General features: G+C 35.7%; 1 protein-coding gene across 1 annotated transcript; it reads right to left on the reverse strand.

The window, feature by feature from the left end:
- Positions 1-6,450: 6,450 nt before the first annotated feature.
- Positions 6,451-13,573, reverse strand: LUM (lumican). Its single transcript, XM_017651379.3, has 3 exons — positions 13,416-13,573; positions 10,176-11,061; positions 6,451-7,284 (listed from the first exon to the last, which is right to left on the reverse strand). Exons 2-3 carry the CDS (start codon positions 11,038-11,040, stop codon positions 7,130-7,132), a joined length of 1,020 nt encoding a protein of 339 aa, XP_017506868.1. The 5' UTR covers positions 11,041-11,061; positions 13,416-13,573; the 3' UTR covers positions 6,451-7,129.
- Between the last annotated feature and the right edge of the window lie 11,432 nt (positions 13,574-25,005).

Genomic DNA, 25,005 nt, shown 5'->3' on the forward strand with positions numbered 1-25,005 from the left:
ACAGTTTAGAGATGAGGACATAGATTGATATCCCTTTATCTAATACCTCACATTTTGAGGTCTAGAACATTCTGTTAAAAATAGATTTAACATTCAAGTGGATGATCCTTGTGATTTAAAGTAAACGGGAATGTTTTGAGTAACTTAAAGTGGCCAAAACAGAAGCAATTGTACTACGACGTGGAAGAAAAGGCCCGGCTCAAGATTGGCCTGCATAATTAGTTCTTCCCTACCATTGTGATTCCAGTAACACTACTCAACAGGCACATCCTCAGAACTGACCACAAGGCCCTGTGTTTTGTCAGGGCTGGGAAGAGGGAATTGACAGACACCCATGTAAACACTTCTAAGCCCCTCTTAATGTCATGGGAGCTTAGAGTTAGAACATGCATTCTGACACTAAGGATCTGGTCTCAGTGAAGGTAAAAACACTTCAAATATGTCTGACCTTACATCCTGGTTTTTATCTCTTATTAAGTAGGAAAGTACTAGATAGACATTATTTGAGCTAAAATAATACGTAAAGAGCATTCATCCCCTGAAGTATCTAAAACATATAATAACATTTAAATAAATATTTTTATTACAATGAAGTCTCTTCCCCAGGTAGGCCTTCCTTTAACACCCAGTCAGGAATCACCACACCCTCTCTTCTTTCTTATCTTTTCAAGTCATTTATTTTTCTTCATAGCACTTATCATAGCCTGACATCATGTCATAGAACATGCATTTATCTGCTCATTGTTTGAATTCCTTATGAATGCCAACTTACTTAGGGGAGGAATTTGTTGGTCTTATTCATTACTCAGTCTCTAACACTTCAGCCATTCCTGGAGTTTGGTAGAAGCTCAATAAACATCTGTTGAATGAATTAGTAGAAAAGTTACTAATGGAGGCACTAAGGAGTTGTTCATTGTAGCTCAGAACTTTGATAAAGATTTTTTAAATGTTTATGATAAAAGATTTTCTTTTTATGATAATATATTTAATTCTCTCTGAGGAGGTTCAGAGGGACTTATAACAAAGAGAATAGCTTAAGATGAGTCTTGAAAAATGTGTAGGTGTCTGCAAGCATTAGGCGCACAAAGAGATCCCAGGAAGAAAAGACAAGAGTTTCCATAGACACCAGATCAAAGCCAGCTGCAAACTGGTATGGTTGCAATATCAAGTGATTTAATATGGTACATGGTGGGACCTGGCAAGGCCTAGTAAGAGATGAGTCTCTAGAGGTAACTAGGGACCAGATTGCAAAGCACTTAGAGATCCTGGGGTGCCTTGTATGCTACATTGAAGAGGATGGATCATATCCTAAAAATGATGGTGCATCATTGAATAGTTTTAAGCAAGTAAATAATAAAGGGCCAGGTGCATATATCAAATAACTTCCTCTGGTAACATTGTGGATGATGAAGTTAGGCAAAATGGGATACTTCAGAAATCTAGATGAAAATTGTGCTAATCTTAAAAAAGTAGTGGCATTAGAAATAGGAGTTTATTTGAGATACAATTCATAGGTAAAGTTCTTAAGCCTTGTGAATGTTTTTAAAATATGGTATGCATTCTCTTCTATAGAACAGCAGGTACACTTTAGACAACACACACATGTAGGTGATACTCTTGGAACAACCAAGTGTGAAAGAGGAGTTGTTACACAGCAAAAAGTGAGATCTCAGTGCTATCAAAGTGAGTTCAACATGCTCAGCAACTCACTCATTTTATTTTGCCTAAGTGTCTACATATGTGATAGTTCAACTTCTTATAACTTATTAGGAAACAAAATCTATTGCATCCATGAGTGAATAAGTAAACAAAACTAGCTAGATATTTAAAAAATGTATTCCTGTTTACTGTATGTATTTATAAAATCTTTAACTTTTATAATGATATTATTTTATTATATTACACTGGTAGTAAAGTTGCTCTGAGTTCAATTTAAATCAAATGAACATTTTCTTTTACTTGTGAGTAAAATGTTAAGCAAGTATTTATGACGGTTGCAAACTGTAACCAGAGAAAAACCTAAGGCCATCATTATGATAAAATTACAGCTATAGAAAAAAATGGAACCCAAAACTTAAAAGATCACAAGGAAAAAACTTCACCATCTTTTGTAAAACCAACCTTTTACACTTTCCAGTACTTCTGAAAACAGCTATTACCACTTGGAAAACTTTTAACTATGAAATCAACATTCCTCTGGTTCACTTAGTGGTCTATAATCCATCTGCATTTTTTTGTACTTATCAGGGCATTGTAATTCCTCACAAACCTCAAAGTTGGAGTACATCATAGTTCTCCTTCACCATAAAGGCACAACCTAGCTCTGATTTTCCAAGGGAGATAATGAGAATAGAGGGACATTTCTCATTTTTCTTTTTTCTCCCAAAATCTAGGTCTATAGTTAAGTTTCCAGTGAATAAATGTTAGGAAAGAAATTATGCAGAATTGTTTTAATCTATGCATGAGGTTAAGATAGAGCAGGGACATGGGATAATGGTCATGCCATTGTAAATCTAGGGCTTAGCTTATTCTTTAAGTTAGCCTCTGTGCTGTTCTCCCTTCTTCCAGGATCCTTGATCATTTAGGTAGCATTACAACCAGGACAGATGGACCTCCAGAGTGCAAATGAACCTATGTGGATCAAGAATGCAGAGATCTGGATCAACACAGTCACCTAAATAACTTTATTCTTAAGACAAAACTTCAAAGGAATTCTTAACCACCTCGATATATCATGCCTTGTACCAATCCCTACCCAAAAAGCCATATAAAACCCCAAACCATAAACCCGTAGGTGTGCCTCCTCTCTGATCTCCCACACTCCCATCTGAGTGTGTGCTGCTCTTTTAAATAAAACTTTCTCGTTTCTTAAGCCCATTTCTCTTGTCTCTGCATCCTTTTTCAGGAAATAACAAGAACTCACTGACATCCATCACTGGCCATGAGTGTCTTTGTCCTTTTATTATTTCATTCAACCTAGTCTTTAGCACAATTCTTTTCACTCTCCCTGTTTTATTTCCAACAAGCAGGGAAGCAGCTCCAGGAACCTCTGAGTAGGCAGGGGATTGCACATCCCCACTGCCTGGGCAACCTACATGGAACTGCAGCCATTTGATCGTGTTCTTTAGCAGCTTGCCTAAAAGGGTCCTTTCCTTTGGGAAATTCTCAGAACACAAATTCACTCCATCCAGTGCTCTGTGGCTCCCCCAAATCTTGAGATGATAGGGACACAGTTCCCATGCTGTACAGATCAAGTGGACATTGGTTAGCAGGCGACCCTGGCTTTAGGAGTTGGCAAGGGATTTGCCATAACCAAGTAGTTTAATGATCTTCGTTTTTCTCCCTCTTCTCCTCCTTGCTCCCCACTGCCTGCACTGCTGCACAAGCAAAAGAGCCACTTTTCCTGGCCCTGTGCAGCTCTGACATGCTACTGCTTTCACTCTAATGAATTCCTTTCTTACCTGCACTTGTTCAACCTGTTCTCAAATTCTTTCCCAGAGTCAAGAGCCCTCCCTCCCCCGTCTGGGTTAAGGTTTCACCAAGTCTGCAGGAGAGGCCTCCCACAAGATTGTCCAGCAGCAGGATGGTTTATCCAGAAGGATACACAATCAGATCATTGTCAGAATCAAATTAAGGGAATCTCCTGTTTTAAATTCTTCCTGTTGGGGACCATTTCCCCTGGGGGTGGGGGAGCTTCTGAAAATCTAATCAAAGTAAATCCTTAACCAGATCTCTCAACAGAGAACCATTTGATGCACTCTGGAGAGAAAGGAGTGTAGGCAGAAGTGGCAGAATTGTTTCAAGAAATCATCAGGTTAGCATTTTTACTCTTTGCTTACTGATGAAGACAGGGAGGGTAAGGGCATTTAAGTAAATTAGAATACAGGAAAGTTAATATTTATTCTTATGTATACATATTGCAAACAACATGCTTCTTACACTACTGCTTCCCTAGAGAAAAAGACTCTTCCATTATGTAACCTTTTGGGATTTCAAAGGCTTAATCATAGTGTAAGTGTTTGGAAAGACATGTATTGCTGACCACCAGTATAAGAATAACCATAGATATTCTTTAAAAATGTGGAATCCTGCATTGCATAGCTGGGTCTGTGTATCTGAGCATTGTATCTAGTCATCTGTATTTAAAAAAGCATTTCAATATGCTGAGTATGCACTTGATTTGTTGAAAAACACTATTGTAATTGGTGTGGGAGTGGTGGGGATGTATCTATAATATCCTTTCGTCCCCAAGACTGTCACCGTGAGTGAAGGAGCCAGCAAGAAGCTTCAGTTCTGCAGCTCTGCCCTGGGGAGGCGGGGTCTGGCCTCCAGAGAGCTGAACTTCCCCAACACAGGGTCTCAGCCGTGCCTTCCTTCCCCAGATGCTCCCACAAGAAGCTCTCACTTGGTTTAATCTGGTCCTTGTCCACCAACGTTAACTGCAAAGAGGATTTCTGTTTTAAAAGTTCTATTTTTGCTTTTTAGGGTTAAGAATAACATACAACTTTGGATAGAGAGATAAATCAAAGGATTTTAAAGATGTAGGCTATCAGCTGACAAGATGTTTGCCCTAAATGATACAGAAACAAAGCTCCTTTAAGTCTATAATATTCTTTCTAAAAGAGAATTTATGGCACTTTCTCTAATGCCTACTTGAGAGGAGGTTGCAAAGGATTGATGGTGAGTGTTTATAGATAGGGAATTTTTATAATAGGAAAATTTATTTTTATTTCTTCTATATTATAGTTTTATTGGGAGAAAAGAGATCCTAAGTTCGTATCAAGAAATGGCCTGAGAACAGCTTAAAGAACTTATTTTTATGTAGGAAAGACACAATAATAAAAAATGCACAGTATACCTAATAAAATACATGTCTTACACACCTGCCATTCAATTCAGTCTTAACTGATAATGGTCCTTTGATGACTGACCATTTTACCATAAGATAGAACTCACTAAAAATGTTCTGTTAAAACATATTATGCTTTAGAGAGATGCTTCCTTTGTTTCAGATGCATTTGATAATATATATGCACTCATATGAGTATATCTGCGTACAACAGTTGGCTCCAAACATACACTTTATTGTTAATTAGCTTAAGTAGAAGTTATTTTTTATTAATTATATGTCCTCCTATTTCCCATTGTATAGAATTATGGGTATCTATGCTATAGAAAGCTGAAAGCTGCTATTACTGAATTATAAACTTTAATTAACCCTTTGTTACAAATGTATTGGCTTCAAGATAAATTGATTTTTTTAACTCATTTTCAGAAACGTTTAAATATATTCAACATGTTCAATCCTGGTTGTTACCCACTATGTTTGCTTACTCAAACAGTGATTGCTAAGGTCATATAGCAGTTTCTTATTTAATAAAATATCATTGCATATGAATCAGTAAAAAAAGCAATAAGGATGGGAATAGTGGCAAAGAGCTAAGCAAGTTGTGAGACTTAAGCTCTCTGATACTGGGATTTATAATATATATGCACATATGCACATATATACATCATATATATCTGGTCTGTTTCCATGGTTCTTCGTTCACAGCTTTTAAAACCTTTGGAATTCCCTGTGATAAGAGCAATAAAAGTGTCTTCTATTTTGTTACTGAGGCAATTTGAAAATCCCTTAGGTAACAAAGACATGGGAACCAATCATGTGACTAGAGGGTTGCAATTTTCAGTCCCTCTCATGACCTCCAGGTAGTGGAGAGGTTTAAGATTGACCCTATTGTCAATGGGCAACGATTCAGTCAATCATGCCTGTGTAATGAAACCTCCAAAAAAACCCAAAGGAACAGGGTTTGGAGAACTCCAACTTGGTGAACATGCAGAAATTTGGGGAGAGTAGCTCACTAGGAGACAGCATGGAAGCTCAGTACCCTTTCCCCATGCACTGGCTTATACATCTCTTGCACCTGGTTTATAATAAATTGGTGATCTACTGATGTTAAAGGGTTTCCCTGAGTTCTATGAACCACTTTGGCAAGTTAATGAAACCTAAGGAAGGGGCCTAGGGAACCACTGATTTTTAGCCAGTTGGTCAGAAGTAGAGGTAAGAACCTTAACTTACAACTGGCATCTGAAATATGGTAGGTAGCAGTTTTTTAGGACTGAACCCTTAACCTGTGTAATCTAATGCTGTCAGAATTGAGTTGAACTGTACGACCAGTTGGTGCCCAGAGAATTGCTTGGGGGTGGTGAATCCAAGCTCCCATGGCTTCCCTACCACAATAAACTGAAATGGGGATCTGCACACTTTCAAGTACATCCTGTAAGATACATTTAAAAACTCTTTGCAAGTAGATGCTAGAAGCAGACAATTTATTTGGTGGAAAAGTCTATTTAAGTTAAATATTATAGGCTGGAAATATTTTTTGAATTCTAATGTATAATTCTAAAATTATATGAAAGATTAATTTCATAAGAAGTCAAACACAGTAATGCAATTTGCTATGTTTTATTTTGCTCTTAGCTTGTTAAACATAACATGCAAATAATTAAAAAGAAACATACACATGACTTAGAGTGAAAAGTAATTCTAGGAAAGAAATGTTTCACTAGGTAACTATATAAATTCTTATTACTAAAAATACTTCTTTAAGCATATGTAGCTTCATAAATCTTGTCTAGTATTCTGCAAAATCATTGGTCTCGAATTTACTGCCTATTTTTCAGCTAAATAGATTTGAACATTTAAATCTGAAACATGAACACTGAGAGAATTGGTTTAAGACAGTAAATATCCATATGTATGTATTCCATGCTTTTTTGGCACATTAAGTTAAGATTTAGGAATTACCAAACTTGGCTGATTTCTATGCAGTGAGTAAAAGGCTTTGCACATAATTTGACAGTAGAGATGTAGAAAACACTAAATGTACAAATAAAGCATTAAGTTTGTTGTATATGTGTGTATGTATCTGTTCTTGTGATGATATAGGCCTGCCTTTCATCTTTTCTTTTTAAAAAAGTTGCAAAATGTTTACAAAACATTTTCCCTAAGAATTTAAATTCATGGAAGTAAAAAAACAGCAACAGAAAATGAATACCGTGGAAACTGACACACAAAAATACATAAACATGAGATGTTGCTCCAAGATACAGTCAGAATTGGTAGATGTTAATTAACGGTGATTTCATTGGCTACACGTAGACACTCATACATATCAGGTGGCAGGCTGGTCTGGGTGAGACGATTGCCATCCAGGCGCAAATGCTTGATCTTGGAGTAGGATAATGGTCCCAGGATCTTACAGAAGCTCTTTACATCAAATTCTGGAAATTAAAGAATGGAAATCTTTAATCAATTTTTTGGTTATTGTTAGTACACCCTCAAATCCATACTTCTCCCTACTAATTTGACATATATTTGAATTTAGATAGATAAAACTAATACTTCAGTCATCCAAATGACACAGCAATATTTGGTCAGGAATACCTGTGGTAGATTAAGACATCCAAGGGAAGTTTCCAAAAAACAGAACTTATTTATTACAAATTCTTGATTAAGAAATACTTCATTTTAGAGCAATACATTTACTTAGCATGTCATATTATCTAAGCACTCTTGAAATTTTTAGTGTCGCCTGAAGAAATCCAAGATAGGTGCTATTGAATGAACAATCTCACCAGTATAAGTATCCTTGGGTTTTTGCATGTTAAAATAAGAGAAGTTGACTAGATGACTTCTAAAGTGTTTTCCAACAAGCACATACCCTGACAATAACTCAAAATTTCAAAGTGAAAAACCAAATCATGGAAAACCATCAAGCCTATGTCCTTTTCTTTTGTAGTTAAAAAGCAGCCACAAATGAAAACTGATTTAGTTTTTAATGAAAACTGACAGTTACTAGATTGCATGGCCTATGTGTACACACAGAAACTATGTTTGCCAACGTATATTTCAGATTCACTTTATCTGGTCCTTTGTCTTGCTATTTTCTTTCATTCTCAAACTCTAATTAACAAGGACTTCAGTGGAATCCCAAGCACACTGTACTCCTTCCCTCTAAGACGCTGTCTTAAATAACTCATCTCATTCCAGGGATCTTTCTTATGGTACCTCCCTGTGAGAAAGTATGGGACAGTGGAAAAATGCATGGGCTTATGCCTATATTAGTACTCTATCTCTGTAATTTACCATCTGATTGATCAATTTACCAATTGATCTTCTTGTTAGATATAACATATCCATCATGCTATTTGCATGACAATTAAATTAAGGTATATAAAGCACTTCACCAGTGCTTTAAATTTTGTCCTTTATATTTAAAGTGGTGTCTTTTAAATTTTGTTCTCTGCCCCAAATTGATTTACATTAGGAAAATCTCTGATTAGGCTAATGCTAAAAGTTGCAAGTTTGAAATAGGAGAAATAGTTTTTGGCTACCTATTTTCTAATATTAGAGAAACATTAAAGGGCTCTTTTTATGTTAGGAGAATGTGGACAATTGGTAAGCGTATTTATTATGTGACAAAATGAACTAAGCTGAAGACAGACATGCAAATGACCCAAATACCTGAAATGTATATATACCTAAATGTTAAGGATAAGGAAGAAAAGTAACTACAAAGGACCACATGTGCTGTGTGGTTTCAATCTCAGCTTGGCACTGAGCAGTTATTGGCATTTCCCCATAGACCACCTTTCTCATCTACATTGGCTCTTTCTTCTTTTACTTATACAATGAACATAGGCCCTTAACTTCCAAATGCTCCTGAATCTCTGTCTCTCCTCTTTCTTGTCTCAAAGTAGAAGGTAGTGGCTGCAAGGAGGAGGAACTTCAGCCCTCAAACATCTTAAATCCTATTAGCACTTTGGACTGTCTGAGTACCCTTCCTACTAACCACAAATGTTTATAATGTGGGATCATATGCTGCCACATAGTATATTTTCCACTGGAAACAACTGTAATGGTTCAGTTCTGATAGCTTGACTGTGTATTATTATATGGCAAGAGGCTTTCCAGAAGCAAGAAAGAACATGTGGCATTTCTGGCAATCCTGGTCTCCTTCATGAGAACACACCCCTCCCTGCTAGGCGTTACATGAAACAGCTGCAGAATTACAAAGTATCATATTAATAAGGTACACTTAATTTTTTTCTGATAAGAATGTTATTATCCTTATCCACTATGACAAGGAAACAAACTTTTATGGTATAAAGCCACTCAATTTCAATAGATTATTTTTCAGGTATAATTGTTTTATATATGAATCAGTGTTTCCCACCTGATTTTTCATTTTAAAAGCTTATCCCCTGAACTGTAAATTTTCTCTTCTGCTGACTTCTGTTAAAGAATAAGGTGGGGAATGATGATTGTCAATTTCCCACCTGAATGTGTGCAGCCGAAACTGAAAAATGTCCCAGAAAACCAGAGAGGTGCATAAACAGCCCTAGTGGATCAAGTCAAACTCCCACCCAGTAGGTAAATGAAAAATAAACTGTGGCAGCAAGAGAGAAGAAGGAACGCTGGAAAAAATCAAATGAGGGGAAAGAGTGTGAGGAAGAAAAACAGCTTCGTAATACTATTAAAAAAATGTTCTAAACCCTTATCACATTCATCCCCTCATAGTCTTCCTCACCATCTTCCTAGGAACATTATGGGACCACACACACCTTAACAGGGATAACAGAGACAGAGGACAGGCCATAATAGCAGAGTGATATGCTGAGCCCCACGTAAAGACGTCAGAGAAGACCCTGAGCGCACACGGGCTGCCCTGGAGGCAGGCGGAGGAAGGTGTGAAAGCTTTTGCTAGCTGTGTCTCTTCAGGACTTGTTTGTTCCTGCCTCAGCTACGTCTTGACAAGAAATAGAAGTAGGACATAAATCTAAGTCATGAAGGGGTCAAATAACAGATGAGTATCAGAGATAACACAGTAGGATTAATTTTCCCAGAATATTAAATTGGAACAAGTTAGTCCTTAAATTCTATGATCTTAATGGTTTCTTATTCAGACACTCCCAAGAAAAGCCAAGTTTTGGAAAAAAGCTGAGCTAGACTTCTTCTAGATTTGAATTAGAGGGATATTTTGTTGGCATTTTAATTCGTTTTTTTCTGTTCTTTTTCTTTTGCAAATGGAGCTAGGACAATCTTTGTTGCTCAGCCATTTAAGAATTTGAGAAAACAACAATTAAACACAGGCACACAGCTTTCTACTTACTTTCAAGTTCATTGACCTCCAGGTAATAGTTTTCAAGGTTTTCATTGACAGTTGGTATGTTTTTAAGTTTATTATAGGAGAGATCCAGCTCGAGCAGGGATGATACATTAAAAGAATTTCCCGGTACCCCACTATCCGCCAGATCATTGTGGGATAAACGCAGATACTGAAGTGCAGGGAAACGCTTGAAGTACTCATCAGGGATGTTGCTGATCTTATTGTTGTCCAGGTAGAGAGTTAGAAGAGATACTGGGAGACCAGAAGGCAGTTTGGTAATCTGATTGAAGCTCAAGTCAAGGTACTCGAGTGACTTAAGACCTTTAAAAGCAACTGAAACAGCCTCCTCTTTCAGTTGGTTGTGCTGAAGGTGTATGAAGGTCAGGTTCACCAGTCCATCAAAGGAGCCCAGCCTGTTGATCTTGTTGTGAGTAAGCTGCAGATCCACCAGCGACTTGGGAAGAGGGCCCACAGACTCGGTCAGGTTGTTATAATTTATATGCAGTTTCTTCAGTTGTTTCAGCCTAGAGAAAATTCTTCCTTTTATCTTGGAATTTTCTAGAAGGTTATGATCTAGAATGAGCCACTGCAGATCAGTTACATTTTCAAAGGCCTTTTCATCAATATGGTCAATCTGGTTATTTCTGAGATAAAGGTATTTGATTCCAGGAGGCACCATTGGCACACTCTTCAGTTTCAATTCATCACAATACATGGCAGTTGGATAGCTTTCAGGGCAATTACATTCTGGTGCACAGTTTGGTGATGATCGCCCGTAAATTGACAGGGGGAAGTCATAATCCTCGTAGTAGTAGCTGCTGACACCACCGATTAATACCAAGAGGAGAGTAAACACACCTAGATTCATTTTTGGCAAATGCTTTGAACCCTAAATAAAGTGGAAACATACATTATTATAACATAATATACTTTCAGGAGAAAGGTATTCTGTTGCAACCTTAAATGCATTAGCAAATGTGTATTTTATTACTTCATAATGCTTTTTCATACATCTTATAATGTCTCTTTAATTTTTATTGAAGTATGAGGATAAGATTATTCTGTGTACAACTTGTGGGGTGGTAAGCAGGTTTCAGGTCAGATTGCATACACATGCGCCCCCTTCTGGGCCAGCCAGACCAAATTGTTCCAGTCAGTCTCTCCAGGTCCTTCATTAATTAAATGCCTTCCTACAAGAGGTTTCTAGGTGGTGCCCATTGACCACCATGTTAGAATAGGGCTTCAGAGTACCCTTCAGAACCAGAAGAAATGAAAATAAGATGATTGTAAACTGTATCCTCTACCCTACCATTCAACATCATTAAAATGTCTCATTAGGAAGACCCTTCTTAGAACAAAGGCAATCTATGGTTTTTGCCTGGAGGAAAGCAGTTCTTATGTGTGTGTGTAAAGGGGGAGGATAGTCCCTTAAAAATATTTGGGGTGTTTTTTGTTGTTGATTCTGAGGAAGAGGAACAGAATTCTTGATGGAGATGTGTGTGCAAATTATTTCAACTTTTGTTTAACATGCCAAATTTTTAGGCACATTCCCAAACTGTCTTCTCAAATTAGTCTCTAGTATATTCTTTTCAGTAAAACTAATGCTTATTAATCAAGGAAATGTCACAAATTCTAAAAAGTTTTAAGCATAGAAAAACAACCAACAAGCAAAGAAAGATTCTTTTCCAAGTTTTGAATTAAAGATTTCCTTTCAGTAATATAAGAGTTCTCTACCTTCTTCATGCCAAAATTTAAGAAGGCATGGTTCATGCATCTAGATTTTAGTGTTCTCACAGAATGGGAGTGGGAGAGGGTGGAATGGAGGAAATTCAGTATTTAACAGTGGCATTAGGAGTCATGTAGGAAAGGATAAAATTGAAAATATAAATTAAAAACAATTTACAGCAGTTATCTTCCCATGTGAATATATTTCTAAGGTGAGGCTCAGTAAAATATATTTCAGTTGCTTGGGGAAATACAAGGTCAGATAGAAGGAAATAGGATATAAGTTGGACTTTTATAGAGTGAAGAGTTATGGATGAGAAATTGATAACTTGGGAAGGAAAATCATTAATGTGAAGCAGGATCCACATTCCAGTAGATGTCATAAAACAATTTATCTTCCTGTGAGAAATATGGTACAAGCTTTTGGATCTCGGTAGTTTAGGATCAGGAGGCAAGAATTTTAGACATCTTTGTCTTAACTTGGAATTATAAGGCACTTTATTTTAGCAGATGAGACACAAAAAAGTTGTTAGAATCACTCTGATAGCTGACATAATGTAACAAGTAGGCAGATTCTTAGTAAATTATTCCCTAAGATTATGATGGAGGCATTTAATTTAGTTGACAGGACTTGGCCATGAGAACAATTACAGAGTGCTAATGTAATTATAGAATTCTTTATGTTATAGTATGTTAATGTTGTAAAGATTTGTCTTGCTTCATTACTAAGCTTCACCTTATTTAGAACTGAGTACACACCAAAATAGTCAGGGTAACTATGATATGAGTATTGAATTTAATGAAAAAATGGTTACATATTCTTTAGCAGAGTCAAAACAAGGGTTCTGAATTCAAAGAGAGTTTGCGACCATATAATGACTCCACTGAAGAAAGGAGGCATTTTACTCTCCCCCCAGTTTTTTCAAATACCTGTGGCTCTGGAGGAAATGCATTTTTTTCAAAAAGTAAATGTTTCCCAGAATTTCTTTAAAACATGCTCCTTAAGATGTATATCCAAAAAGCAAATCTTTTAAAATTAACAAAATAGAAATAAGTAATCCATAAGACAGTCTAAGTCCTTTGGCTTACATTGTTTAACATAAAATGTTTATTGTAAATTATAACAAATTATAACAATATACATATGGCAAAATATTTTGAATATTGGTTGAAATGGCCTTTGCTCCAGAATTAGGTTCTAACAATACTAACATATATAACTAATTAACATAAAATAACAAACATTTCAACTGCCATATGTCTTCACCTCATTCCATCTTGAAATTTCTTTAATTTCCTTTGCCAAGCAACATAGTATATACTGTATAAAATTTATCTCAAGCCCCATAAATCATGGAAAGTATGTTAAGCAAAATGTGAAAGTAAATGCTCAAAACTGTAGACTTGCTGTTAAATAGCAATTGGCAAAGTTGCTCTGGAATCTTTTCTGTTCCTTTTACAATAAACACCGTCCCAAACAGTCAGCAGCCCCAGTGCTATAGTTAAAACAGCGCTTACCTTAATGTCCTGACACTGCTTTCGTTAATTCTTAAAGCAGATGCACTATGGACAAGAACCCACCAATATATGCAGTAAACTCTGTCAGGACGGAACTGGCTGCCAGATTCTTAGTGATACAAGAGCCGAAGGGGGGAAAACCCAGCCCAGTCACGCCAGTCTCTGAATGGAGTTATGTCATTGTGGGGAGCTTGTGGTGTGGCATGTGAATACTCTGCTCTCTAACGAACTGCAGGTGGACATGGTGAACAAGGAATGTCCAGTTTATTCCCTATGGGATGGTAGAAAGATACATGCTTAAGTAACCCCCAAATCATGGCTTTAATCAAGTACTGAGTCTTGCAGCAAATCAGGCATCTACAATTAAAACATTTCTCTTGCAAAGCTCTTAACTTCTGTTGCTGTGGCAACAATTCATTCTGATCCTCTCACCCAACTATCATGTTCAGCTAAAGGCCTCATAAAGCACAAACAGAACAAATAATTTCAGGAAAATGCAAATGAGCAGATTCAGAGGAATTGAATTCTTTTTGCCCATTATCTTGAAATCTGTATTGATATACTGGGATTAACTTAATTTTGGGCCCAGAAGGTAACTTAATATTAGTTTCTAAAATATGAAAAATACTTCACTTCCACTCTCATACAAATGATAAATATCAGCATTGCCAGTTCACTTCTTATATTAGAGAGACTTGTTTTATGCTGTTCAGGTCTGGAACAAATCAGCAATGTCCTGCCTGTTTCTTATTTTGTGGATTTAATTTAGGAATGCATCCAAAATCTTACTCGGGGATAGTATTCTATAGCTCAAGGCCAAAAAACATAAAAGAACATGCAAAAAATATATACTAAAAATTTCACAAGGCAATAATCTTTCACCCTTTTGTTGCATGCTAGCAATAGTTATTTTTCAAAACTACAAGTTACACAAAATTATACTATCCCAGAGGCCTAGTTTGATGTGTCTTTCATTGTCAGTTCCTTATGCATGCTCTTAGCAAATGAGAGATCTACTTGATCCCTTGTCTATGTCATTTTGTGATTGTATCAGCTGTATTTTGGGGATTTTTTTTTCCTGCAAAATTTTCATTTCCTCATGTTTCTAAGAACTCTTAGAATCAGACATTTTAATATAAGTTGTCATACTGTACGATTTCTTTTCCTTTTAAAATAAATGTCACTTTTTAGCTGTGAGACCTATGGAAAGTTATTTAATGTCCACGAACACTAATGTATTTGCCTGAAAAGTTTATATTAGGATAAATGTTTTATTTTTGTCATAGAACTGCTCAAAACAAAAGATAACCTTGAAAGTAACTCATAGAGCTGTATTAATAGAATAATATTTCATTATCATTATTATTTTAATAAAATTACAGAAAAGCCTCAGCTTCCTAAGAGAGGAAATGAATAAACTTTGAAGAAATAAAGAAAAAAAAAAGATAAATAGACCGATCACATATAGAGGGGGTTATTGTCAGGGGATAATTAAAACAATTCTAAGCATTAACTTTCAGTGTGTCAAATTGTATAATCTAAGATTGTGTTGGAAAAATTCCAGCTATCAACTCCTAAGATTTTCCTTTATAAGCAATAAATGTGTTGTGGTATCTGTAATAGAGTTTAAATGCATTTAATTGGATTTAGCACATTATAAAGTTGATATTGTTAACATAAACTTTTCTTTTAGTAAAATCAGTTCTGTGAGACCAGTAATTGGATAAAGTTGCATATTTCAAAATGTATTTCTTGGATCTAAATAGAAAGAAATGAAGTTAATATTATAGTGTGTCTACTTTAGTCTCAGAATTTTCACATTTTTTAGCTTTAAATTTTGTGCTTTAAAATACCTATTATTATCACATTCTCAGGTGTTGAAATGGAGTTTCAGAAAGTCTAACTCATTTGCTAAAGAAAAGTCAACAAAACAAGCAAATGGAAGAACAAAATCATGAATACCTTCACCTTTTGGAAAAAGGTTTGGATTGGATGGAGTTAATTTAATCAGTCTAAAATCTTCTAGAGCCAATATTATTCTTTTCAGAAAAAGCTGAAAAATTAAGTAGGCAATAGTTTTGAAAAGGAAAACAATTGACTAACCAACAGTTTCTTTCCTTGCATATCACACACTCTCATGCACACTCACACCTGCACCCATACTTAAGACCTTCTGGGTAAAGGCTGAGCTTTTCACCCTGGCAAATGGAGATTCAGTCATTTGTGGTCATGAATGTTGGCAGTTTCATTTGTATGCATGTTGAAATGACTGATTTGCCCGCTCTGCCGACCAACTGGATTCCCTGTCTCCTGAGACCAGCAAGGCGTTGAGGAACGTTATGACTATCTCACCCACCTTGTTCTGAATCCATTCCTGGACTTTGCAGAGTCCCCAAACTCACCACAACTTGATTGTCTCTTTTGTCATGACTATTCTGATGTCAGGTTCTGCTTGTCTCAGGCCAACTGGGAAATTCTGAAGAGTAGGTTCTGGAATAGGAGAGTAGTAAAGAACTTGCACTTTGTGGAAAGATCGATACATTAGAAATGTTCTCAAGCAAACTACCAAGAGTTAAAATGAAAAAGAGAAAAGGTAATAGCTTTGATAGCTTCATCTTTTAAAATGGGTATTAGGATGTCTATTAGAAATCTTCAAAACATCAGAGGACACCATGTGTATAATACCGTTGGTATAGGGCTTGGCACAATACAATAGATTCCCCTTATCCATGAGGTATATGTTCCGTCATCCCCAGTGGGTGCCTGAAACCACAGATAGTACCGAACCCTATATATATTATGTTTTTAGCTACACATACATAACTATGATGAAGTTTAATTTGTAAATTAGGCACAGTAAGAGATTAACAATAGCTAATAATCAAATATAACAATTATAACCATATAGTGTAATAAAAGCATGTGACTATGGTCTCTCTCTCTCTCTCAATGTATCTTATTGTACTGTATTCAACCTTCTTGTGATGAGAGATGATAAAATACCAATGTGATGAGATGAAATGAAGTGAATGACGTAGGCATTGTGATTTAGCATTAGGCTACCACTGACCTTCTGACAATACATTAGAAGGAGGATCGTCTGCTTCAGAACCGTGGTTGACCGTCTCAAAGAACAGAAAGCAAAACTGCTGATAAAGGGGGACTACTGTATAGGTGATTAACATATTGAAAGACTTACTATTTTATAGCTGCTATTAGTTAGTATTCAGAGGGTCCTAGAACCACATATTTGGAATGAATCTAAGAGATAACTGCTTGATGGGTACTATTAAACAAATAATTAAAAAAGTATTACATTATGCTTATAGTTTTTATTCCTTTTCATATATGTCATTTTTATTTACTAGGTAAAATTAGGTGAAATTCTGTTATTTAGATGTACCATAATGTAGTTGTTATTTTTAATATTACAATGAACACTTGTTTTCTCCTATATTTTGCAAAGTACTGTTACATATAATGGAATTTTATTCTTCAAATTGGTTGTACTTAATCTGTCTACTCTGCTTATCTCAAAAGACACATTTTAAATGAAAATGGCCTTTTCTTAAATGGCTTATGTTTCCAAATCAAGCAGTAAAGGAGCAGATTTGAATTTTTTCCCTCCCCTCACAACAGTCTTATGACTGTTCTCAATTTTAGCATTTCTTACAAACCATGGGACTGACTTTCATATTCAGTCCTTATGGTTTTATGGATGCATATTTTTAAACTTTACATGTTAAACTTACATTCTACAATTGCTTCCATTTATATTGCTATATTACATGAAAATAAATTTTTAGAATGATAATAATAGAGTTTATTGCATTTTTGCATTAATTTGATTGCATTATAAAATAATATACACGAAGAGTAGAACATGTTTAAACATTTAATAGCATACCGGGTTATGAATTTAAATGTAAAATAATCTCTGATCCTACTGACTCTCTAATCTCACTCCCTGGAAGTAATTAATCATCGTTTGGATTTTGTTTATTGTGTTTGTTTACTAAATCCTATATACACAACAAAATTTCATTTCCCTACCTCTCTGTTTCTCTCTTGCCCTATGTAGAAGCCCTGCAGTTTTCACTGAAAATATTTTGTCTTATTAGTGTTTTGCATAGTTACAAAGCATGCCACTGTATGGATGTATCAAAATTTATATTCTTGCCCAGTGATAAGTGATTTAGTGGTTTCATTGTTTGTTGCTGATTTGATTAATTGCTATGACAAACATTTCTGTACTTAGCAAATAGTCCTCTAGTGAAATTGTGCACAAAATATTATTGCAAAACAGGACCACAAATTATAATTACTTATTTTTGTTGACTTGCATACACACAAAGAAAATTTGAGGATTACAAAAATAATGATTCACTGAACAATAACTAAGTTGCAGAAATAATAGCAGGTATAAGCGAAGATAGCAGGGAACAGTATCATTTCTGGGAACAAACTGAATTCATCTCTGAAAATGCATTGATACTCTAAATCTACTTCTATAGAAAATTCTACAAAGCATAAGAATACATCAGTAGGTAGTCTATTAGCTATCAGAATGACATTATCACATGTAACCTCAGAAAATTCTACTTTTCACTTGAGAGAATTAAAGTGAAAAAATGCAAGTAACATATTATTATAAAAATAATTTTCACTCACTCTCCTAAAGATCCTCACTTTGAGAACAAATGCCCTAGACCTATAATTGTTGTCTTCTTGTCACTTAGGTCTCAGTTTCCTCAGACAGACTTTCTAGCCACCCAAATGCAAGTAGTCTCTGAGCCTCATTCAGTTATTCTGTCATCTTAACATATTATAGTTTCCTGTCATTTACCACTCCCCAGAATTATTTTTAGGTATTTTTTTTAGCAGTGTATTTTATAACATTGACATTCTAGACTGTCATGTCCATAAGAATAAGGATTTAATCTGTCCCTCAGGCTTGCACAGGTCGTCCATACATATTTGCTGAACGAACAAAATATTTTTCCAGAATATTCCCTGTCATTATTTTAGATGGATTGTTGTTAACATTTTGTTACAGCAAAAACAATATTATTGGATTTGAATAAGATCATATTGATCCTCAGCTAGGAGAAGTTGACATCTTTAAAAAACTGTGTTTTGACTCAAAGGATAGATTGTCCTAGCATTTATCTAATAGATTTGTGTGTGTCTGTGTGTGAGTATCTAGCTTTTAACTGAGTCTGCATAGTAAATTAATGAACTTTTGAAAACCCTCTGCCATGACAGAATCATGGTGGAATATGATCTCACTTTAATTATTAGAGAATTTAAAATACTTTAAAAAAATTTTTTTCTTCAGCCACAGTTTTTGAACCAGCCAAAGTTAGAAGATTTCATTCATTCTATGCTGTGCAGTGCTGATGAGGATTTCAATTCTGTTGTACAGAATAAGTAAGAAAGAATTAAACTTCCCTTTATTTTGCATGAAAGCAGGTAGTGCACGAGAACTATGCCCATGGAATTATGAGTTTTTTTTTTCAAAGTTCAAACAGAGGTTTCTCTGATATGTCTCTAAAGCTCTCATAACAGATGCAAGATACTGCATGTGAAACATGTCTACCAGATGCTATGGTTTTGTGTATCTAGTATCATGTATATCATTATTGCACATATTTAATTGGACTTAAGCAGAGTGAAATAGGAAGAAATTTGATCATTTCACATGTGAAAATAAAAATCACATTAAGATTGTATTATAACAACTAAAAACAAAAAAGTGATGACATTGGCATCCCGTCTTCTACCCTCCAATAATCTGTGTGCGTATGTGTTTGTGTTCATGTGTGTATTTGTTTTTACCAAATACATTCTAGCAGTTAAGAGTGCATATAACATATTTGCTGTGTTGCTGGGCAAGCTACTTTGCGTCAGCTTTATTGTTTCTAAAACAGCAAAGGTCATGATGCCTATTTCATAAAGCTTTATTCATGAGCTTAAATGAGTAACATATGTAAAACACTTAGGACAATTGCTTACCTTAAGTAAACACTCAATAAATGTTAGTTCTATCATTACTGGCATAGATGTCCACCACTTAACAGCATGTATGAAAGAGAATGACATGGAAGGAGCAGCAAATGCCCTGAGATGGAAATCTGCTTCTGTCTCTTCTCTTATCTGCTCTGCAACACTATGCATAAACTCTTTAAACCTCATTTTCCACATTTGTAAAATAAGGTTAATGGGATGTTAAGAGAATTAAATGAGTTGATACTTTTAAGCACTTAGAACATTGTAAGCATACAGTAATTTATTTTTGTCATCTAAAAAATATACAGCTAGGTTTAATATTCATAAATGCTTGATATTTATGCTGATATTCACATCAAACAACATGCAAAAACAAATAATACAACTTTTCATAAATATTATGAAATAACAGGATGTAGTAAAAGAGAATATAAGCATGGGAAAGCAGAGGAAGCCTCCCCCTTGGATAAATTAATATTTAAACTGGGTAGGAAAACGTGAAGAAGTGAAGGAAAGAGTATTTAGTGCAAAGGTTTCAGAATTTTTGAATGAGGGACTGATGGTAAATGCATGGTGGTGAAATGGTATGCAAATCATAATTAGACACATAATTATGATGAGCTTACATAGGTATCATAGTCCATACTACACATTTTGGATTTTCACTTAAGTACTTTGGGATTTTTGTAAGTAACAAAATTACAAAAAACAGCATAAAGGCCAAATGAGACCCAACAGCATTGATCCAGACAAGAAACAAAGATGTCGGCTTGAACTAGAGAGGTGGCAATGGAGTGGATAGATCTAGGTACATGCAATTGCAGTATAATCTGGGAATAACTTAACTGCATAAAAATATTTCCTTCTAAGTTCTGTTGCTGGGACTAATAAAGAATCTTAAAGATTGTAAACACTAAAAAAAATCTTGTGGAGTTACTCCCCAAGGTGTAATTCAAATTAAAATCAATACAAACCTATAAAGTAAGTGTAAGAGAGTTTTAAAAATTCTGACTTGCCTCTGGAAGGAAAATCCAATTATTCATTCATCAGTTCACACATAAATGTCTAAAAAGACTTAACCGTCATATTGCACTAGAGACTGGTCCCTGTCATCAAGCACAAAGTCAAGGTGGGAAAGATGCAAATAAACATGCAGTTATAATACCATGTGGCAACTTCCTCTACAGGAGGAAAAACAAAATACTACTGTTTAATTGATTAGCAGCACCAGAACCAGTCTGATTTATAGAAGATTTTACATTAGGAAGTGAAAATCAAGATGAAGCTTTGTAAGTGAAGGATGAGCTGGGTTTAGTAAAGGGGAGAATAGTTCACACAATTCTAGGCACAGGGAAAGCTTTAAAAGATACAAAGGAATGGAGGAGTTTATACTTTTAGGAGTTGACTGGCTCACCATGGCTTAATTTATGAATAGAAGATGTGTATATATACTCAAAGTTAAAAATAAAATTGTTTTTCTGATAAACTCTATCGTGGTTCAGAGCACATTGTTTCTCAAGGAGCTAAATTAATTGAAGGTTCAACTATGTGTAAATAACATACAAGATTAAAAATATTACGGGCTTACCTATTTACAAATGAAGACTTTCCTAAGATATCCTTTCCACTAGGCATATCCTCATAAAACTATAAAGTTTTGAAGACTTAAGTAATCCTAAAGTGTGTTTTTTAGTACCAAATTCATGCAGCATGTTTTGAAAATGATATAATGTTGACTCATTATAAAATAGGTTCCACTAAAAACAAATTGACTTCTAACAGCAGGTGGTGTAAGTACTCATTATTATAGTGTTTAAAGCCTTGGTCTTGAAATTTAATATTTACCTTTTACTACAAATATCCTTCCTCAGTTATATTTTCAAAGAAATGGTTGATCTGTAAGATCAAGTAGTTAATACACTTTCAGATGATACACATTTTCCAGGGTTATATGGTTTCCCCAAGCTTCAGAAGGAAATTTCAGAAAATAGCTCTGGGCTTTAAACTACAACTTGTCGTTGACTTATTCACAAACCACAGAGATGTTTTTAGGATAATTATTTCAATATTGAAAACTCTAGAGTACTTCTAAGTGTCTCCTGTACAGAATATATATTTTTGGATAATCATCCAAACCTATTATATTCCAACCCACATCCAATTTCTTCCTTTACACAACAATGAAATTACCATGATATCTGTTAAAGTCCTAAAGTTTCCAAGAAGAAAATGGGATAGATACATTATGGTAATCTTGGCAATGTTTTTTTCTGTATTAAAAATTTCCATATTAAAAAAAAATTCATGTTTTTTTGGTTCCTCTAGGTAGCGTTGGCCATAACTCACATTTTGAAATAAATCATTGATTTCCAAAGTTGGCTGGTAACCAAAACTATTCCAGGAACTTTAAAGAATACAGATTCCTAAGAGAGTTCCCTTGGGGATCCTGACTGAATGTGTGTGACTGAGGAATCCAAATTTTTAACAGGCATGGAAGGTGATTAGAATAATCAGATAGAAGCAGAAAAATTGTATTCTATTCTTTCCTCTATTTTTGCCTCCCGATGTAGTAGGAGATCCCATTACCCTGAGTCCGGAGGTGTTAGGCTAATATTAGGCACAGAGAAACCCCGACTTTGCACTATTGGAATTTATCTTCTCCTAGAGACCTCAAATCCCAAATGCCTTATTTTTTATTATCTCCTGCACTAATTGGAGAGTCCCTTTATAATATTTTTCAGTTGTCTCATGGAAATGGTGTTTCTGCCTTTTTTTCTTTTTTTGTAAATAAAAAATGTGTGACTTAAATGGAGAAAATTTGGATTTAGTTAAACAGACCCCACTGGGGAAGCAAAGATGAGATCAACAAGACCTGCCTCATGCTTATCCATAAATAATGAAGATTTGAGGAAACAAGATGTTCAAAAAACTCAGGGTCTTCAGAAATATATTCCTTTTGGCCAGACATGGATTCAGGCAAGTTTGGAAGCTAGCTAGTCACAGAATATTTATTTAATGTTGATTGGAAATTAATGCACTGTATTCAGATGTACAAAGAAAACTAGATTTTTTTTCAACTTTTGTTTAATCTCCCATCTAACAACCCTGGATGGTAGGACATTTGGATTTACTAATCGGTTAGTTTCTATGTATCTAAATGGTCTCTTTCAATTTCGGTTGCCCCTTTAACCTTCCAGAGGTTCACTCCCTCACCATTAACCTCCGCGAGATGGAATCTGGACGTGGGAAAGGCTGATATAGACTCCTGGTGTCTGGGGACTGAAGGAAGGAGTGGCTACTAGGATTTGTACTTTGGTTCTTTTGCTCCTCTTAGTATCTTCATTAATTTAGCCCTATACCTGGAGGCCACGGCTTCTGCGTTTGTGGCCTCTTATCTCTGCAGTCAGTTATGTAACCATCAGTAGTCCACAAGGATTCATTTCACAACACCTTGGACTGGTGTAATTTTTTAATTTATTAATTGAGTTTTTAAATTAATTTTTAAAATTTAAGGTTTTTTTTAAGGTTAAGTAATTCTCTGGGGTTTGCCTATGGTTCTCAAACAAATCCCTGCTTGGGGCGTTTACTCGGCGTAACAGAACCGACGTTGGAGTGCCTGGAACGCAGTGAGGGAAGGGGAGAAGGACCAATATGAGTTTCCGTATTAGTTTCCTATTGCTGCTCTAACAAATGACCACAAATTTCGTGAGCTAAAACAGCATAGATATGTTATCTTTCACTTATGGAGCTCAGAAATCCAAAACAAGTTTCCTTATGTTAAAATCAAGGCGTCTACAGGGATGTATTCCTTTAGAGGCTTTAAAAGAGATTTCATTTCTTTCCTTTTCCAGCTTCCAGAGACACCGGGATTCCTTGTCTCTCAAGCCCACAGTGTTCAAAGCCAAAGGCCAGTCGGGTCTTTCCCACAGCACATCACCCTGGCAGAGCCTCTCCTGCCTCCTTCCTCCCCTTTCAAGGGCCCTGTGATTCCATTAGGCCCCCAGGGATCATCCGGGATAATCTTCCTATTTTAAAGCCAGCTAAGTAGCACCCTTAATTCCAGCAGCTACTTTAACTCCTCGTGCCTTGCAATGTAACATACTCGTATCTTCTGGGAATTAGAAGTGGACATCTTTGAGGAGTCACTATTCTGCCTACAGTTTCCAAAACATTTTGCAGAGCTATAGGTTCATTTAAATTAAATCTCCAAAGACGTTTGTTTGGAACAATCTCTGCTCTTTAGATGCATGACTTCTAATATATTTGATAATAGTTTTTGAAAGTCAATTATGGCCATACCACATAATATCTCTTAATTTATACTCTAGAGAGTTGTACTTTCTATTTTTAGGCTTTTATTATCCAGCTAGAAGGTGAGTTAAGATGCGATCTTTAGTAGAGTAATGCAGCTGTTACATCACCAAATTGTGAATTTAATATTCCTTTGGAAGCCAGGGAAAATAAAATATAATGAACTTATTCTGAGTCTGGTTAATGTCCTTTCTGGGAATAGGCTTTGGAGTAACTTGAAAAGTGCATGGAGAAATGTGCTTGTGGGTATGCGGGTTGTTTTTCCCATAAGTGATGCCATAAACTAGACTGGACAACCAGAAGAGGGAGGGTGTGAGTGCTCGCAAGTCTGCCTTCATTTCTGTGATCACCGTGGTCATGACTCAGAGTGGAATCACTGAATGAATCATCCTCTCATTTTGCCATTTGGAGAAAAACAGAAGATGAGTATCTAAACAGAAAAATACTTGTTCTGAAGCATGGGTCTCCACCACTGGGAGTACTTGCCCAAACTTCTAATATCAATTTGTCCATGAACCTTATCAGGGTCTTATTAATGCTGACTCCCCTCCTTCCCCCTTTTCCTACCTACTCCCCAATTTTGTTTCCCTTGGCTGCTCCTCTGATCACTTGTGATCAATGCAAACACCTGCCGTTGTTCTATGAATATACATATATATGTATTATGCGTTGAGTACATCATGTTGTCCACACACAGATTAAGACTAAACAGAACATAGATGTAAACAAAGAAAGGTGGTGTGCCATTACTTTTAGATTCACTACTTCAATTTTTATTAGCCTTTATATATGATTCTTGCTTAGACCCATTATGGTTTAAAGAATACTGTTATAGTGTTCATGTGGTGGTCTTTCCTTAGAAAAGAGAAAAAAAAGAGGTAAAGTTTTCTTAAATACAGTTACCATGTGGTTTAATTAGAGACCTATGCCTCCCTTCCGCAATTCCGAATATCACTTTCTTCCTAAGACTATTTCAAAATGTGGAAAGGAAAAATAACCCTGGGAAATGAATCTGGGTTTGAAAATAAGTGAAATTCCTAGGTCTCCCTCTCTCACCAATACGTGAATCTTTCCAATTGAAGGGGTGAATGATGCCCAAGTGTCTGCAGACTGAGTCTGAAGCCCCAGGTCTCACCAGGTCTCTTTGAATGTGTCTCACTCTATCTGCTGGGCTCCGGGAGCAGCTTATTTTATTGCCTTATTTCTTAAAAGAGTCTTTTTATGGTTGTGATAGCCAGAGAAATTCACCAGTTTACCATTCTTGACAAAT

Source organism: Manis javanica, chromosome 10 (genome assembly GCF_040802235.1).
Source record: "Manis javanica isolate MJ-LG chromosome 10, MJ_LKY, whole genome shotgun sequence".
Taxonomy (NCBI): Eukaryota; Metazoa; Chordata; class Mammalia; order Pholidota; family Manidae; genus Manis; species Manis javanica.